The 19277-nt window shown below is 46.4% G+C and overlaps 1 protein-coding gene across 1 annotated transcript in view; it reads left to right on the top strand.

The window, feature by feature from the left end:
• The window catches only part of RNF2 (ring finger protein 2), a 111480-nt gene extending 92532 nt beyond the window's left edge, over positions 1–18948 (top strand). The window contains exons 7-8 of the mRNA XM_085601521.1: positions 2099–2270; positions 16964–18948. Of these exons, the coding sequence (XP_085457647.1) occupies positions 2099–2270; positions 16964–17065 (274 nt within the window). The 3' untranslated portion in view covers positions 17066–18948. The remainder of the gene's footprint in view (positions 1–2098; positions 2271–16963) is intronic.
• The last annotated feature ends 329 nt before the right edge of the window (positions 18949–19277 follow it).

Below are 19277 nucleotides of genomic sequence, written 5' to 3'. Positions count from 1 at the left end.
CTGCAAGCTACCCAACAGGCATCCGGAACCAACACTCATGATCTGCTAGCCTGGCACCTAGATTCCTAGAATCCACACATGAGACTTGCATCTTTCTCTAGAATTTACATATCAGGAGGCATTCAAACGGAGCATGTTACGATTTCCCATTAAGAATATAGAGTTGAGTCCCTCCAGGCAGACCTCTAGCTTTTATGAAATAAACAGACTTCTGTTTAGGTGTATGTATGCACATTTGTTTTTTCAAAACCATTTTTATTATTTTCAGTATAATCATAAATTGCTGTGCAGATACATTGTAAGGATTCGCACATAGTTATATCAGAAATGGTTTTGACATACCTCTGTACAGTTACAGCAAAATAAGCATAGCAATGATCAAATGTAGCCTATAGCGATGTAGTCTAAAAATTAACATTTTAGTGAAACTAAAACATAGGGGGCGGGTTGCCCACATTAGAACACCTCGGCATGGATATGAACCAATCCAGCCAAGTTTTAAAAAACAAAAACCTCAAGCAGTGCAATGCCTAGCATTACTGTAATGCATGACTATCCATTTACGGGACAGCATTGGGGGAAGCATTGATGTGTCCTTGAATGCAAAAGAGGAAGGGCTAAGACTAGTGGTTGATATTTGGCTATGATAGAGTGACCATTTAAGGAAGGAGTTGTGCACAAGTACTAAGGCATCCTATAGGTCAACTGCCAGGATATGACAGATGTATGTGTATGGACATAATGCATAAATAATAATACACGCACATTGTTTCTTCATGGCAATAATGTTTAAGTTAGTGCCGGCTTCCTATCAACCTCTATATAAGTTCTAAAAGAACTAATAGAGTTATTGTCTTTTGAAGCATAGGGCACTCACTTTTAAGGGCTGGATGCAATATTTCTTGAAACACAGTAAACAAAGATGGATAGGGGCAGCATATCCCCTTAGCATTAGCTGCAACTGTGGAAGAAGATAATGAAAAGATTAGTGTGTTTGCCAAAATGTAGTATCCACCAACCTTGGTGAAAATTTATTGAAAACTGAAAGGAGTTCACTAAATGTAAAACTAGACCACAGTCAAGTAATATTAAGACATGGTGTTGCATCTGTGCAGATCTGCAAGTTGTAGATCTTAAAACATGTGCATAATGCCTTTCAGTAAATCTTGTTTTTTTGCTGTCAGTGACTCTCCCAGTTTTTCACTTGTTGAGCTCCAGTGTAAGAAAACCTGAATACTCCTAATACAAAAAAGGTCCTTCACCACTATCGGAAGAATAGGCGCTGAGACAGTACAACGTGCTGCAGCTTGCAATTTTAATACCATAGGAAAATCTACCTTAACAATTGTGTGATGCATTGTAGGTTTTGGATTGATATCCCATGAGTCAATCTTGCCGTGCCTAGGGTCGACACAATTTGAATGCATTTCACTGGATTATGCAAAGCTTGTGAATGTAAAAGCGCTTCATGTAGCAAAACTATGGATACAGGCAAGTAACGTTTTTGTTCTTTACTTCAAAGTTGGTCATTAAAAAACAGACAACTTGATAGAAGTCTAGAGCAAAACTTTTAAGTAACGCTGATCTTATTGGAATTTTAAATGCAGTAGTGTGCACCTATATTCACACTTGATGTAAACTTTCTTAAGTAGATTCCGTTTCTAAAACTGACACCTGGTCATTATTTGTAGAGCACTGTTAAACTTTCCTTCCCTCTGGTGTTTCTCATCTTGGTATCCAGACTTTTGAGATGATCCTTACTGGTGAATACGTTATTACGATGTGTGTTTCTTTAAAAAGAGCCTATGCTGGGGATCCAGTTGCTCCTTTTCTGAAGTAGATGTGTTATCAGGGAATCCAAAAACTGAAACTGGTGTTAAAGGATGCTTATATACTCGATAATGGAGCACTGCAGGCATTTACATTTCTTGAGAGAGGTTTTTGTAATGCTGCTAGAATGTTCCCGGGTGCTGGTCTTTTATTCTAAAAAGCAATCAATCATATGTATGGTAAACAGACTACCAAATGTTTTTCCAGGATGTTTCTCTGTTTGCCAATTTTCTGAAGGTTGTTGATTTGGTGATTTATTTATTTGCAGATACATTAAAACTTCAGGCAACGCGACTGTGGATCACTTATCCAAGTATCTTGCTGTCAGGCTGGCATTGGAGGAGTTACGGAATAAGGGAGAATCCAATCAGATGAGTCTCGACACAGCCAGCGAAAAGCAGTACACCATTTACATTGCCACAGCCAATGGACAGTTTACAGTGAGTAGTCTTGGCACCAAGTTATCTTTGGTTTGCTAATAAACTTCTCAGACTATTTAGTTAGGTTGGTTGGGTTTAGAGGTTCTGCTGAGATAATTAAACCTTTTGTTGCATGTCTTCCGAAGCTGCTCATTTTTAAGTTGAGCCTGGGCAGCGCATGCACTGCTCTGCGAAGCATGCCATATTAGAGTATGGACTTGAACCTCCGCCCATATTTTTCATTGGCTTGTGTCATTGTCCCTTGTAAATGCTGGCTTCTGATTCGTTAATAGGCTTGTTAGTCCCTCCTTAGTACCACCTTATCTTCATTTGTATCCTGTAACTCACAAATAGTACGTTCTCAGAACAAAATGTGCTATTATTAGTGTCGTTAGGAAATCATCAGACTGCTGAGAGAATTCATAAGTGAAAATGTTAAGTGTTTTGTTGAGGATGTGAATAGACCTTTTTTAGGACCTTTAACAGGGATATATTTGTTGATACCCCTTGTCTTCTTAATTTTTTAATCCTGTCCCAGGACCCCGCACAATAAAGTTATAGGATTCCTTGGAGACAGTTTTAACATCTTCACTCAGCATTTTCCTTGTCTGCACTCTGCCCTTCACCCACCGATTACTTTGGTCCCCTCCACAAAAAACACCTCTGCTCCTCTTCCATTTTTGGAGAGTTGAAGCCCACACTTGGGACCTTGTGGCCCCGGTGTGAGGAGGGAGCCTTATGATGAAGCATGTCACCCTCGGGTGAGTGAGGGTTCTCGTCCTTAAAAAAGGCCTCACCACATCCTCAACAAAACACTTGACATTTTGACATATGAATTCTTTTAACAGTCTGAAGATTTTCTTATGACAGTAATGATGGCACATTTTTTCTGAGAACGTGCTATTTGTGAGTTACAATTTACACAGGGAGCAGTACACACTCTCTTTTGGGTTTCTCCCTGTGATCTTATGTGTGGATTAATATTCATTTGTAACCTCCCATGAGAACTGGCCCTTTTTAGGTCTCGGCTAGCGAAGGCTGCGCTTGCGCAGTCTCGCTCGCGAGATTTAATGTTTTCTAGTATGGGGCTTGAACCCGCCCCTCTTCTCCATTGGCTGGCTTCCTAAACTGAGGCCAGCCATTGGAGTAGAGGGGCGTCTGTCCATTTAAGCCCCGTCTTTTTCGGATTCGGGGGCGTGTTTTTTACTTTCTTTCTCTCCTCTGGAATGTAAACATTCCAGCCAATGGGAAGAGGAGAGAAAGGAAAAACACGCCCCCGAATTCAAAAATGACGCTGCGTTTCTCCGAGGCATTTCTGCTTGACCTCGGAGAAAGGCGGTGGTGTTCATGGCATCATGAACATCACCCTAACTCAGAACATAAGCTACCGAGGCTCCTTCCTGCTAAGGTCTTAACAACGCTGCAAACGCTCCACGGACATAATCTGCAGTTAGAGTCCTTCAAACAGCATTTGAAAGCCACATTGCAAACGGGTTTCCAACTGATTCTGTCTTTCAACGTGTTAAATCGGCTCCGCAACTGTAAACTGTGCATGTAAAGGCAATATCATATTACGGTGAGACTGCGAGCGTTGACCGCTCTTTACTAGTCTTCGATCACTTAAATGGGTGTTAATTATTCTCTTTAGCCCGTACTCCTTTTGAGTATCCCCCCATACTTCAAACACACGCCACACTTCCTGTAGCCGTGTTACTTATTTCCATTTGTCATGTCAGGCAGCAACATTTAGGTGTTCTTCTTACGTTATAACCCGCACCGCTTGCTATTTATTTCTAGGTTATCTTCCATATTAATCTTCTCCCCCGGGTCCTTTTCAAGTACTCGTTTTCAGTTCTCGTGTTTCTCTGCGAATTTATTCAATCTTTGATCTATAATTTATGGGAAGAATGTTCATTCATTGTTAGCATATTGGTTTTCATCGGGCTAAGCTTGTGGGAAGAATGTTAATTCACAGTTGCTGCACGGGTACAACCGTAGGGATTGATTTTACCCCGTTATAAGTTGCGTTAACAGGCTTGTATAGTGTAGCTCAGTACCCCCACACACGTGTAAAGCGCAGGGCCCCGTGGGGGCAGTGTACGTGTGTTGTCTGTGTCGCGTCGGCTCTTTTGTCTGCGCCTGGCACACGCTGCAGGGAGTCTTTCTGTTCTCACAGACAGATAAATGACTGGTTAGAACAGGATGTTCTGAGCTCGGTGGCCCTTCCTCTGAAGGCAGAAAGCGAATATGTGTGTGTGTGTGTGTGTGTGTGTGTGTGTGTGTGTGTGTGTGTGGCTCTATTTGTGTGTGTGTGTGGCTCTATTTGTGTGTGTGGCTCTATTTGTGTGTGTGTGTGGCTCTATTTGTGTGTGTGGCTCTATTTGTGTGTGTGTGTGGCTCTATGTGGGTGGCTTTGTGTGGGTGGGTAACTGTGTGTGGGTGCAAATGCAATAGGTCTCGCATTTGAGAGTGATTAAGCTATTGACATTGTAAATAACAATGCCGTTTCTTTAAATGTTTTAAAAACAAACAAAAATAATGTCATGAGCAATGCCAATAGCTCTAACTTTAACAATGCCGAGACCATTGCGTTGTAAATGCTTGTTCTTAAATTGTTACACTGTATGTCTTATTTAGTCTGTAAGCACTATTTTCTTTAATGCGTTTCTCCTACTGGAGGCATGACATACTTTAGTGCAACTTTCAGCGCGCCATGCACGTTTTCACTTTCTAAGCAGCCCGTGGCTAGCGAAGTCTCGCATTTACAAGAGTTTAAGCTATTCGCATTGTAAATGACAGTGCCATTTATTTTTGTTAAGGATCAAAAAAGATAAATAAAAAGCATTGTCATTTACAATCGCCAGAGCTTAAACTTTGGCAAAGGCAAGAACAATTGCATTGCAAATGCTTGTTTAAATGTGTTGGTAGAGTAGGCAGATTTTGAAAAATTTGTGGCTTGCTTTTTTGGGTCGGTAAAAATGAAATTGACAATTCTACCCCTAGAATTCTTCCAAGATGGTCAAGTTTGGTGCTGCTTTGTCAATTTGTTTTCAGTTTATATACTCGCCCTAGTCATTCGAGAGAGACGCACTCTATTTCAAGTTACACAGTAATATACAGTATATATATTATTAAGGCAGCGACTTTGAGAACAGTGACTTCAAGACTAAGGGGCCGGTTATGATGGCCCCTTAGTCTTGATGTCGCCACCTGGATGAAGGACAGTTTCCTCAAGCTTAATTCACACAAAAGCAAAGTCCTCATCCTGGGTTCTTACCCCTTCCCCTTAAATGACTCTTGGTGGCCCGCAGCACTTGAAATCCCCCCCCTCCCCCCCCCCCCCTCCCCCTACTCACATGGGCCACGCACAAAACCTTGGCATCATCCTGGACTCCTCGCGCTCAATGAGCTGCCAAATCAACGGCGTCTCTTCCACCTGCTGCCACACGCTCCGCCTACTTCGTAAGATCTTCAAGTGGATCCCCACCGAGTCCAGGAAAAGGGTCACCCATGCACTCTTCGGCAGCAGACTCCACTACGGCAACGCACTCTATGCCGGCACCACCCAGAAACTCCCCAAAACACCGCAGACCGTCCAGAACGCCTCCGCCAGACTCATCCTGAACATCCCACGCCGCAACCACATCACCGGCCACCTTGGAGACCTTCACTGGCTACCGCTTAACAAATGACCTTCAAGCTTCTCTCATATGCCTACAAAGCCCTCCACAATGACCTGCATACCTCAACCACCACCACCACCTCCCCTTTTACACTCCCACCAGACCTCTCCGCTCCGCCCAACTGTCCCTGGCCACCGTCCCACAGATCCGCAAGACCATGGCTGGAGGAGGATCCTTCTCCTACCTCACTGCAAAGACCTGGAACTCCCTGCCTCTGCACCTCAGGCAATCACCATTGCTGCCGCAAGCAGGATGGACCTCAAGACCTGGCTCTTCGTCTAAACCGCAGACCCTGAAACTGAGCTGCAAGGTAGTAGCCTTCAAAGTCCTGGGCTCCCAGATTCCCTTTAACAAAATGGAGCAGCAACATCCTCAACACGACTCTGCCTATTGCCCAAATTAATTAATCCATGAGACTGTTTAAATCTTGAATATATCTTTGGGTATAACCATGGTGAAGTTGACAAAAAGATAAAGGAGGTTTGCGGCACATCCATCTTTGTGAGGCCAACCTTGCCAGCAGCTGACCACTGTAGAGATGACTTGAACATCAACCAAAAAGAACAGATGGCTGGTCCAATATTACCGTCTAGTAGTTTTCTGTCAGAATAGTAGTTCTGATTCCTAGATTATAGTACATGCCATTCCCACCTTAGTTTCCTGTCCATTAGGTTGATAATGCTAAGAAGCTTTTTTAAAGGAAAGGGACAGGATTTCTTCCAGTTGAGTCCAAGACCCACAATAATTTGATAGGTCGAAAGAAACTCAATTAGTTGAGTAAAATCATGCTTGCTTTTCTAACATACATTAGGATATTGTCAACATACAGCAACATTGTATGAGTTTACCCTCTGACTAGAAGAAGCCTTTTATGGATTCTAGGAGATGGATTGGAGTAGGGCAACCTAAGCTATCGGGCATACGTTTATCAAATCCAACTCTCTTGAGAACCATAGTCCTATAACTCCAATATGCAGTGTTAAATGCCTTTTTAAGATCTATGACTAAACACACAGAATCGGACCAGGATTTGGGGATTTCCTCTAGGGTGCAAAAAGACTCCTGATATTATGAGAGATATTAAGTCTAGGGATGAACCCAAACTGATTAAAGTTTATTAATCCGGGAAGGAGAGGCAACGCATGTATGGAGTAATGGGTCCTTGCCAGCCTTAGAAATTGAAGATATGATGGCTTCAGTGTTCGAGGGAGGCAAGCAACCTTCCTGCCAAGTCACCTTGCTTAAGGCTGCAAACCTAGGAGCTAACACTCTGGTGTAAGTTTTATAAAAATTAATTTGTAATTCTGTTTGTACCAGGGGTTTTCCGATTTGTCAAGCCGTGCAGGCGCACCACGTATCTCCTGTTCTGCAATGGGCTGTTCTTATGGATACTTCCACTCCTGTGGGCTTACATCAATTCCTTTCCTTGCAAACCTTCTGACAACTTACTCTGTAAAGCATACTTTGAATCTTCTTCAGTTTGTGGAGGGTGGCCATATCTAAATCCAGAAGGTTGCACAGCACCTGCTTTTCTATCACAGAAGCTGTAGGCGTGGAAGTTGATTGTTATCATTTTAGCATCTGGTGCACCTTATTCCTGTCTCTAATTCTTCCCATGTGGGCCACCGAGTGGCATAGGTGCAGGCAGAAAGTAGAGTTACTTGATACCAGCTAAATGGATAAATCAGGTAATTGCTGACAGATGCCGGTTATGAGGTGCTGTATTGCAAGTTCGAGGCAGTTTCTGGAGCAGAATGAAAATGTCAGCCCATCAAGTCTGCCAGAGCCCAGGAATTTAGTGTGCAGGAGTAATGGTCTCCGAGGGGTACCTCTATAAGGTCGTGAGGGTGAAGCTCCATCTGCCCACCACACACCCTTTGTTTGCAGCATTTGATAATGTCTTGTGATAAGGCAGGCACAAACAATTGAATGTAGTCCTTATCTACCCTCAACAGAGAGTAATTAATCCCGAAAGAAGTCCCTTGGTCCCATTGTGAGGTCAGGGGTCAGCCGAAGATCAGTACCAGCATCCCATGTACCCCCCCACTCCAGCAGCACCCCAATATCATTCCTTTTAAACAAACAAAAAGATGGAGGTGAACTATCTCAAGGTACCGGTACTGAGCTGGCTATCTTGATGGTGCGAGTAATTTGAGGCCTGTTGCAATGTCAGGTGCTGCTGTGTTTGGCCTCCTGATCAACTTCATGGTAAAGTGGTAACTGGGCAACTGTAGCCTCACTCCTCACCTAGAAACTTGTAGTTGCTGCGGCCCAACTCCAGTGCTGAAATCTGCTTATTGTATCGAGGGGCTGTGTTGGAGGATGGCAGCATGTACCAGATGGCTCCGCCTACAGGGGGTATCCGCCCAGAGGTGCTTATGCCTACGGTTGGGCAGCTCACTACTGCTACTTGCAGCTCAGTTCACTGTTTGCCAGTGGGAGCCAGGTTCGTCCTCTGCAGCATGCTGTTATCATGAAGGTGCGGTCCCCGCCCCACTCTCTGGTCTGGTCCAACTCTCCCTTAGTCAACTCCGGGAGGCACCCCAGTTTCAAACCATGCCAGGAGAGAGCCAGATTGACCTCCTACCTTGTAGTAGGGGGCAAGATGTAAGCAGCACAGAACTAAGCTTGCACACATCCATCATCTTGGGCGCCTGACCCTCGCCCTGTTCTCTACCTGCTCCTTTATCAGATAATGGGAATTACTGCATGGTATTATTTGATTTAATTATCCAGGAAACTATTCAATGCCTAAACCTAATCCCTTTACACGGCTTTAAATTTGCCTTACAATATTTTCCTCTTAGTGATAAGAGGGTTAGGTTAAAGTGTTGTCTTAAAGATTTTGCCCCCCCCCCACCTCTCCCCACCCCCGAGTACTAAATATTTTGGGGGCCCGTTTGGATCAACTTTTAATTTTATTACTCATTTTTTGCTAACTCAAGCCCTGAGTTGCCTATCAATATTGAATTATAAGTTAAAGGTTAAGATACAGAAATATGCGGAAGTGAGCTTGAGAAAAAGTTAATGTTCCCAGGGAGGCCATTGGAAGGTGTAGAACTGGGCAATTGCCCACGCCTTAAAATATCTCTGGTTGTTGGTTAATTGATTCTTATAAAATTAGTATTCCTTTCCAGGGGTTGTATTATGTGTCAATGCAGACAAGTACATTAGGTAGGCAAGTATGATCTTCGAAACTGCTTCTTGGTAGTGTAATGGACCGTTTCACTAAAATCTTGTCTGTTGCATGGGAACCATGAACTATTGATGAGCGATCTATATTCTTTTCCACAATAAATAACTTGATTTCTTCTTGGAGGCTGGTTGAGCTAGTTTGCGTGCTCTCAAAAGGGTGAACTCTAGGTAATTGTTTGGCGTATAACTGCAACTTAAGTCATGCTTTGGTAGCCATACAGATAGTAAGATAGCTTGTGGGTTTACATGGACCACTTAGGGGATTCCAGTAATGTGTCCTTCCAAAGCCTGGGGTGCAGTTTTCAGCATCACTTTCCCACAATTTTTCAGGTGAAGGCATTAAAGAACCTTAGGCAGAACCGCAGCTTTCAAAAGCATGTTTCGTTTCATTTCATGCATCCTTCCCTGTAAGGAACTTCTCTTATTGTGTAGTTACCATCTGAATGCCAACCACTGTCCTTTTTGTGGTAATATAGTTACATCTCTCCAGTGGCAGGTTACATACGCATCTGAAAGAAACACGTTAGTTAGATTCCTCACCTTAGAATATCCCCAGGCGTCAGACTGGATCCGGAAGATTTTTCGTCAGCAATACCCTTTGCGCGTCGCTAGGCGTCGTCTTCGGCTTTGCGTCCGTCGTCGGCGTCGTGCGCCTGAATGACGTCGTCGGAGTACTTAGATGCCGCCCTCGCGCGCTGATGTCAGTTCTTCTTTTTTCCGCGCCAGTAAGCGCAGATCCGGGAGAGCTACCCCTTTAGTCAATTTTTGACTAACTTTTTTGATCCTTTTTGATCTTGTCTCGACTCCGGTGCCGGTAGGATGCCTGGTTTTAAAGCCTGTGCTGACTGTAGCCGCTTGATGTCGGTTACGGACCATCACCGCCGGTGCCTTTACTGCTTGGGCCTCGACCACGACGCGGAGTCGTGCTCGGACTGCAAGGCCCTGACCTCGAAGGCTAGACGGGAGCGGTCCCGTAAGCTTCTCGAGATTCGCCACTCGGCTCCGCGCGCCTCTCGATCCTGGTCCAGGAGGAGGTCCAAGGATCGGTCGCGGAGCCGCAGCCGACGTCACCATCGGTCGTCGGGATCCAAGTCTTCGGGTAAGTCGAAGCATTCCAAGAAGTCCAAGAGGCGACACCGCTCTTCGGACTCCCCTCGCCGGTCGCGCGACTCTGCCGAGGGTCAGGGTGGTTCCACCCCCGCGGCTCCGGCCCATACCCACCGGTCCCTGGGACTGACGCGACGCCGGCGGAAGTCAGTGCCTTCCTCTCGGCCATGAGGAGCCTGGCTCCGCCGTCAACGCCCGCTGGCGCGCCTTCGGGCCCCGCGGACCCGACTGGGCTGCCTTGCCTGCCGGTGGCTCCGGCCCCGGCGCCGTTGACGGCTCCGGCCTCGACGCCGCAAGCGCCAGAGGGACCCGTTCCCGAGTCCCCGCCGACGCGGGTCGACCTCGTAACGCCTCCTCTGCCGGCGTCGACATCGGTACCACCTCGGACGCCGACTCCGCTCGACGTCGAGCCCCAGTTCAGCCCCACTCCGGGCCCGGCGCCGATACGGCGTCGATGGACGCCGCGTTCGGCGCCGCTGGAGACACATTATGTCTATCGCCCGGCTCAGTTCCTTCCTCCTGTATACCAGGAATCGGATGATGGGGACAACTGGGAGGGATCCGAGGATCCTATGGCCCTTCAGGCTCAAATGTCACAGGACTGGGCAGATGAACTGGGGGAGGCCAGTGGCCTGGATACCTCTCCGGACACTGGATTCGTCTCTCCTCCGACTGTGGCTTCGGAGGAGGGCGCTGCTTTCTCTGTGGTGCTGCGCAAGGCGGCCGCAGCCCTTGGGCTCGAGCTGCCTGCCGTGGCTGTGAGGACTAACGTCCTTACTGAGGTGCTTCAGTCTGCAGCAAGCTCCACTGAGCCTCTGCTGCAATTCAATGAGGCCCTCATTGACGTTCTGCAGGGCACCTGGTCCAAGCCCTCCACAGTTCCTCCTGTGGACAGGAACGTCGCCAGGCGCCACCGCCCTGCTCCGGGCGACCCCAGTTTTCTGTCCCAACACCCTACCCCTGAGAGCCTGGTTATCCAGGCCTCTTCCTCCCAATCCTCCTTCCCGACCGCCCCGCCGGACCGGGATTCCAAGAAACTGGAACAGTTTGGCAAGAAGCTGTTCTCCTCCCTTAGTTTGGGCCTGCGGTCTTTGAACACCGCCTGTCTCTTGGACCGTTATTCCCACTCTCTGTGGGATGCGGTGGAGGACGTGCTGCCCCTGTTTCCGGAGGAGGTCCGGACACGACTTACCCAGGCTCTGGCCGATGGGAGGGATGCAGCGCGACATGCTATCCGATGTGGGCTTGACACTACGGACTCGCTGGGTAGGGCCATTTCTACCACAGTGGCGCTTCGACGTCACGCCTGGCTGCGGTCCACGTCATTTTCGGGCGATGTCCAGAGCACTCTCATGGACATGCCTTTTGATGGCACTCGCCTTTTTGGCGAGAAAGCGGACAGTGCGCTGAATCGCTTTAAGGACTCCCGGGCTACGGCCAAGTCCTTGGGCCTCTCGGCCCCGCGGTCGCAAACTTCCACCTTTCGCCCCTTTCGTGGCCAAGGAAGGAGTGCCTCCTCACGTGCGCCTAGCCACCAGCCGCAGAACCAACCTGCGCGCGGTCGCGGACGTGGTTTCCGCCGAGGCGGTTCTGGAGGACGACGAGGTCAGCCCACATCCACCCCGGCAGCATCCGCCTCAAAGCCTTCCTAGTCCGAGCTTTCAGGCCCATTCCACGCCAGTGGGCGGCAGAGTTCGCCATCACCTGCTCCACTGGCGGTCCATCACATCGGACAGGTGGGTGCTGCAAATCGTCCGAAGGGGCTACTCCCTCCCCTTCGAGACGACCCCTCCAGCCATGCCACCGCAGCACCACCGTATCTCGGGGGATCATTTGAATCTTCTCCACGAGGAAGTTTCGGCCCTCTTGGCCAAGGGGGCCGTCGAGCGCGTTCCGAGCCCAGAAGTAGGTCGTGGTTGTTATTCCCACTACTTTCTGGTTCCCAAGAAGGGCAAAGGGGGCCTACGCCCTATCTTGGACCTCCGGAACGTCAATGCCTTCCTCCGGAAGGAAAGGTTCAAGATGTTAACATTGGCTCAGGTTCTAGCTGCCCTAGACCCCGGAGACTGGATAGTAACGTTGGACTTGCAGGACGCATATTTCCACATCCCCGTCCTGCCGGCCCACCGGCGTTACCTGCGGTTCACGGTGGGCCAAGAGCACTTTCAGTTTACCGTGCTCCCCTTCGGCCTCACCAGTGCCCCTCGGGTGTTCACGAAAGTGATGGCGGTGGTCGCAGCTCATCTGCGCAGATCAGGGGTTCCAGTCTTCCCCTATCTCGACGACTGGTTGTTGAAGGCGGGCTCGCCCCAGACAGTCGTCTCCCACCTCCAGACTACGGCGGATCTCCTGCATTTGCTGGGATTTTCCATCAACGTGCCGAAGTCACACCTGAGTCCCTCTCAGAAGCTCCTCTTCATCGGAGCGGTTCTCGATTCGGCGCAGTTCCGGGTCCATCCACCGGAACAGCGGGTCCGGGATATACAGGCCCTGATTCCCATCTTTCGGCCTCTATCCTGGGTTTCGGTCAGGCTAGTGTTGCGGCTTCTGGGGCTGATGGCCTCCTGCATCCTACTAGTGCATCACGCCAGGCGGCGCATGCGGGCTCTGCAGTGGGACCCGAAGTTTCAGTGGGCCCAGCATCACGGCAACCTGTCCGACCATGTCTTGATCTCGGAGGGCACTGCACAGCAGTTGCAGTGGTGGCTCACGGACCGCGATTGGGTCAAGGGCAAGATTCCTCCCTTCCCCAACCGGAGCATGTCGTAGTGACGGATGCGTCCCTCCTGGGATGGGGTGGCCATATGGGAGAGGCGGAGATCAGAGGCCTCTGGTCTCCGGCGGAGTCTCGTCTCCACATCAACCTGTTGGAGTTGAGAGCGATTCGACTTGCACTGAAAGCCTTCCTTCCCTCTGTCAGGGGAAGTGTCGTGCAGGTGTTCACGGACAACACCACCGCCATGTGGTATTGCAACAAACAGGGCGGGGTGGGGTCGTGGACCCTTTGTCAGGAGGCTCTGCGCCTCTGGACATGGCTGGAACACCAGGGCGTCACCCTAGTGGTTCAACATCTGGCGGGCTCTCTGAACGCCAGAGCAGACGAACTCGGCCGCCGGTGCATGATGGATCACGAATGGCATCTGAACTCCGAAGTGGCGCAAGGTCTCTTTCAGCAGTGGGGAGAGCCTTGGTTAGATCTATTCGCCACCGAAGAGAGCGCGCAATGTCAGCAGTTCTGCGCGTTGGAATTTCCAAGGCGGCACTCGCTCGGCGACGCTTTTCGTCACGAGTGGAGTTGCGGTCTGTTGTACGCCTTTCCGCCTATACCACTTCTGCCCAGAGTGCTGAAGAAGATCAGGCACGACCGGGCCCAAGTCATCTTGGTGGCTCCGGATTGGGCACGAAGGTACTGGTATCCCGAGCTACTCAGTATGTTGACCGATCCTCCGATACGTCTGCCCCTTCGGGAGGATCTTCTGTCGCAGCAGCAGGGGACGGTCCTCCACCCGAACCTGTCCAGCCTCCACCTCCATGCGTGGAGATTGAGCGGCGGCAGTTGATGCCATTTGACTTGCCTCCTGAAGTCTGTGATATCATTCTGGCAGCCAGGCGTCCCTCCACAAAGACGGTATACGCCTGCCGGTGAAACAAATTTGTGGCATGGTGCACAGCAAAGGTTGTGGATCCCCTTTCCGCCCCTCTTTCTGAGGTTCTACTGTTTCTTCTTTCTTTGGCCCGGCAGGGCTCTGCCCTGGGCACCCTGAAAGGTTATCTTGCTGCCATCTCTGCCTTCTTGCGGCTTCCTGATCAGCCTTCTCTTTTCAAGTCCCCTGTTGTTACACGCTTTCTAAAAGGCATTACTCACACGTTCCCTCCTGTCCCTTTTGTAATGCCTCAGTGGGACTTGAATCTTGTTCTCACATTTCTAATGTGTGCTCCCTTTGAGCCTCTTCATAATTGTCCTCTTCGTCTGCTGACGCTTAGGACTGCTTTTCTGGTAGCCATCACCTCGGCTAGACGGGTGAGTGAGCTCCAGGCTTTATCTTCAAAGCCTCCCTTTCTCTCTGTTCATCCAGACAAGGTTGTCCTTCGGCCTCGTCCCTCCTTTCTTCCGAAAGTGGTGACTCCATTTCATCTTGAGCAATCTGTCACCTTGCCCACCTTCTTTCCGCCTCCGCATCCTTCCAAAGAGGAAGAGAGGCTCCACCGTCTGGACCCAAAACGTGCGCTCTCCTTTTATTTGGACCGCACAAAGCAGTTCCGGGTGGACGACCAACTTTTCGTTGGATACGTGGGTGCTAAGAAGGGGAAAGCTGTGCACAAACAAACCATCTCTCGGTGGGTCGTTTTGTGCATCAAAATTTGTTACTCCTTGGCAAAAAAGGACCCTCCTGTTGGGCTGCGCGCCCATTCTACTCGGGCCACAGCGGCTACTACTGCTTTGGAACGGAGTGTCCCTTTGCAGGACATCTGTCAGGCGGCGACGTGGGCTTCGCTACACACGTTTGCCAGGCATTATTGCCTTGACAGCCAAGTCCGGAGGGATGGCTTCTTTGGCCGTTCTGTCCTCCAGGACTTTCTGGTGTGATCTTGGTTCGCAGACCCACCACCGGGGATGGTATTGCTTGGGTATCTATTCTAAGGTGAGGAATCTAACTAACGTGTTTCTTTCAGATGAACAAGTTACTTACCTTCGGTAACGATGTATCTGTAAGAAACATTAGTTAGTTAGATTCCTCACCGACCCACCCATCCTCCCCGTTCTGCGAACTGACATCTAGGGTTAAGGTTATCCTTTTCAGGCCCCTAGATTTTATTTTTGGCACCAGTGTCGGTCTTTGCATGGCTCTGCGTTCCTGGCGCGGAAAGCTATGTACAAGAACTGACGTCAGCGCGCGAGGGCGGCGTCTAAGTACTCCGACGACGTCATTCCGGCGCACAACGCCGATGACGGACGCTGAGCCGCAGACGACGCCTAGCGACGCGCAAGGGGTATTGCTGACGAAAAATCTTCCGGATCCAGTCTGACGCCTGGGGATATTCTAAGGTGAGGAATCTAACTAACTAATTTTTCTTACAGATACATCGTTACCGAAGGTAAGTAACTTGTTCGTTATTACCAATAAGGCTGTAATTGAGGGAAGCTTCACGTTCATACCATACATCATTTTGCTCATAACTGGCCCAGTAGGGGTGGTTTGCAACTCCTGTCCTGCAAAGTTCTATGAAGTGGTTCACGGTTAGGTTGAAGTGACTGTGGAGTCAAGAACCTTATCTGGATGAGATTTCCACAAGCTGTCTTCTTAGTATTTATTTAATTGTCCAAGTATGCACATACCCTTTTAGTTGCCATCAGCTTGGTGCAAGGTTTAATTCACTCTCAAATATTAAAGCACAGGAAATATTTATATAAAACATGAGAATAAAACATACATTGAAACTCAATGGGAATTGCAAGAGTAGAACTGTTTTTTTTTAAGTGCTTAAGTTCACTTTCAAATATTGAGTTGCCATGCGTTGCTTCAAGGATTCAACATTTATTAATGGAATTACATTGGCATTGTATGGAGAACCATTCAGCTTGAAGCACTAAATATTTGATTGACTTTACTTCAGACAGCTTTACTTTCAGACTTTTCAAATCTGCAACAATCTTGACTTAAACTTACAGACAATATGTTAAACAGTATTTTAAAGTCCTATCACACAATCTTCATTATCTAAATCAAAATTATTATAATAAAAGGGAAATGACTCAGCCCCTAAGTGTAAATCAACCTAATAAAAAAAAGCTACAAAAACATAACGTAATTTCATTAAATTATTGTGCTCCCAAAGGGCAAGGGTAGAGTTATTGCTATATATATGAAAGGCAATAATGTTATCATCCTAATATGTGAAACTAAGCACATATATTAATGATTTAAAATAATGCAAAACATTAATTTACATCCTTTTTTTGCCCAAGACGAAAATTATAACAAAAGAGTTCTTGAGATCTATTCAAGACAAATTCCAAAACAAATCTGTAACGTTTGAACTAGTTTACTGTATTTTCATCATCTTGAATTTGTGATAAAAGACCTGGTAAACGCAGGAGCAGGAAGTGAAAGCTGTGCCTTGTGGGTGCCTCTTTTATGTTGCAGATGCCTCCCACCCTTGCTTTTCTTAAAACTATAGTGCAGTCTAAAGAGAATGATATTATCTGCCATTGTACTTCCATCCATATCTAAACCTTCTTTAGCAGCAGGGGGACAATGATGAAGTAGAGTAGTTACCCCTTTCTGGACGTTCATACCAGAGCTAAAGAATAATAAAAATACTCTGTAAATGTGTTAGGCTATTTAAGGCAATCTCCTTGACACATTTTGAGAAAGGCATTTTGCTTCAAATTTGACCTTATTTTATATGCAGGTTCTGGACCAAAATCAGTAGAAATACTCTACCTCTTCTTAATTTGATAAATAATTACAACAGAACATGATATTTTAATTCAGTGTAATATTTTGGTAAACAGACCGACAAAGCATGCAAAGTTTAGTGTTATTTTCTCAGATACGTTTAGTCCGAATCAGATTAGTCCTATTTACTGTACACTAGTCGCACCTTTCAATCCTTTTGAAGCTCTCCATCAATTGGAAATGTACTAAGTGTGTATTCTTTAAATATAATCAAAACCACCATTTATTGTTTTAGTCTGATAACGTACTTTCTTTTTCTTCTGCTTAGGTACTAAATGGTTCTTTTTCTTTGGAACTGGTCAGCGAGAAGTATTGGAAAGTCAACAAACCCATGGAACTATATTATGCGCCTACAAAGGAGCACAAATAAGCTTTTTGAGCGAAGCTGAAAGTAAAGACTCTCGCCCTTTTATAGCTGTGATTTCTTAAGAGACTGACATCATCTTCCCTTGAATCAAGAAAATAATACTGCAAGGCTTAGACTATGACAGAGCTCACCATCTCGATTCACTTTGCGCATCAGTATGCTTATTACATTCCTTTGCGTTTTTGTTGGAGCAAAGCGCAGACATCTCCATGTGAACATCAAAGGCATAAAGTTCACCAGCAACTGAAATGTAAGACTACCTGTTTGAAAGTCGCCACCAGGTTACTATAATTACATAAAGCAACATAATGACTCAATTTCCTGCGTGCCAGATCCTCCTGGCAGCCAAGTCTGCCTTTGAATTTGCATCATTGGTTGGTCTGTGTATAGGACACTATTGCCTAGTGCTTTGTTCCGCTTTCTTTCATCCAATTGGCTTGGCAGTGTTTCATTTCAGCCCTGGTTCATTTTTGTGTGTTTTTTTCCTTTGGAAACAGGACAAGTTGGCTTTAAGGACACTTTGAATTATTTATTTTTTACAATTCCATTTAATAGTTAATCTCCAGGCATGGGCAGTCCAGAGTGCGTGAAAGGTCATCTGTAGACATGCAATTCCAGCTGACTCAATGAAGCTGCTTAAATAGTATTGCTTGTGATGGCCCCAAGAAAGAAAATGGAGGTTGAATTTAAGATTAGCAGCACTTCCAAGTTATTCCTCAATTCCCAAATGGTTATCTGTTTTTTTTTTTTTGTCTACTACTTTTCCACTGATCCTAATATATGTACCGCTGCCCATGAGATATATTTCGCAAGCAGCCTGAGGTTGTAAAACTCACCCAAATGAATACTTCATGCAAGGGGCCACCGATTGCTTGATTTCTACCACTGCATTTGATATTGTATGCTATCTGCATTTGAACATTTTCAATTTGAGACCAGAAGTAGCTTGAGCTCTGAACGCTTTATCTGTCTCACCACGCAAGAAAAGCTGTACCAAACATTCTTGGCAGCTGGTGCTGAGCAAGAATTGGTACCAAGAAAACTCTGGCTATGTACCTAAAATTACACCCGGGCTTCTGGACCTCTCCACTTACATCACTTCCTAGGTTGGACTGCGCTTTTCTGCCTCATGTAATTTAGTTATGGTTTGTTTCTATTTAACAAAATCAACATTTTAGCATCTCATGTACCATTCTCTTTGGAACCAATGTATGTTCCATTTGTGGCACAAATTTCCTTCTGGTTCTGAGGTGGGAACAAAAACAAGGAGACCTAAGTAAAAATAACATAGAAGAGCCTGGTCATTCACAACAGCTATTTGTAAATGCAGAATGGTCCGTTTTGATTGAAAGTCCACAGGCAGAGTCCTGCATGAACACATCATTGGCTACTTTCGTATACAATTTTATATTTGTTTTTAGTACTTCAAACAAAAGTTATGTACATTTTCCAAAATGACATTTTCGACTGTGCCATGACATTGAAACTGAACAACTGACTTTGTACACCTGGAGGGCATCTGTTTTTTAATGCAGTTTGTTACTGTGCTATGTTTAATCTCTGCATGTCCACTGACTACAAGCCTATTTTAAATGCTAAGCAGGGGTATGTGCAGACAAAAAAGTAGTAAGTGCAGCTGCAAAATATCCAGTTTTCATTGTGGTTTATATTAGAATTTTGGTACAAAGAGGCAAGTGTGAAGCTGAATTGTGTATATGTATAGAAAGTGTCCTTGTTTTTCTTCTCCGGTATCTATATAATGTGTATAAAAACGTGCAGCCGATTTGTGAACACCATTTTCTTTTCACAGCAATGTCAAATTTACTCAGTATTTATGTTCTTGTTTAAACATATATGCATTGGATAAACCATCTGTTGAACAGTAACATTAGTGTGAGGTTTATTCGTGCGCGAATTAAGCATTACTAAATGCCTAGTGTATCATTAGATTCAAACATTGGTCAACTGCAGTATCCGATTAAGTCCTCACCTTAAACAACTTTACCATTTTCACTTGTTTTCTTTTTTAATTTTCTGTGCTGTTGATGAAAACATTTAAGAGGAGAGCCAGAGTACTCCCTGTGCCAAGGACCTATGTCGGTTTTTTCACATTTGACAGAGCATATCAGATAATGGTGCCTGAACATACCCTGAAAAACCTTTGCTTCATCCAGACAGCCCTATGGAACCCCATAGATCTGGTACGTTTGTGACT

This window comes from Triturus cristatus, chromosome 4_2 (genome assembly GCF_964204655.1).
Source record: "Triturus cristatus chromosome 4_2, aTriCri1.1, whole genome shotgun sequence".
NCBI lineage: Eukaryota > Metazoa > Chordata > Amphibia > Caudata > Salamandridae > Triturus > Triturus cristatus.
This window is presented reverse-complemented; position numbering and strand designations above follow the sequence as displayed.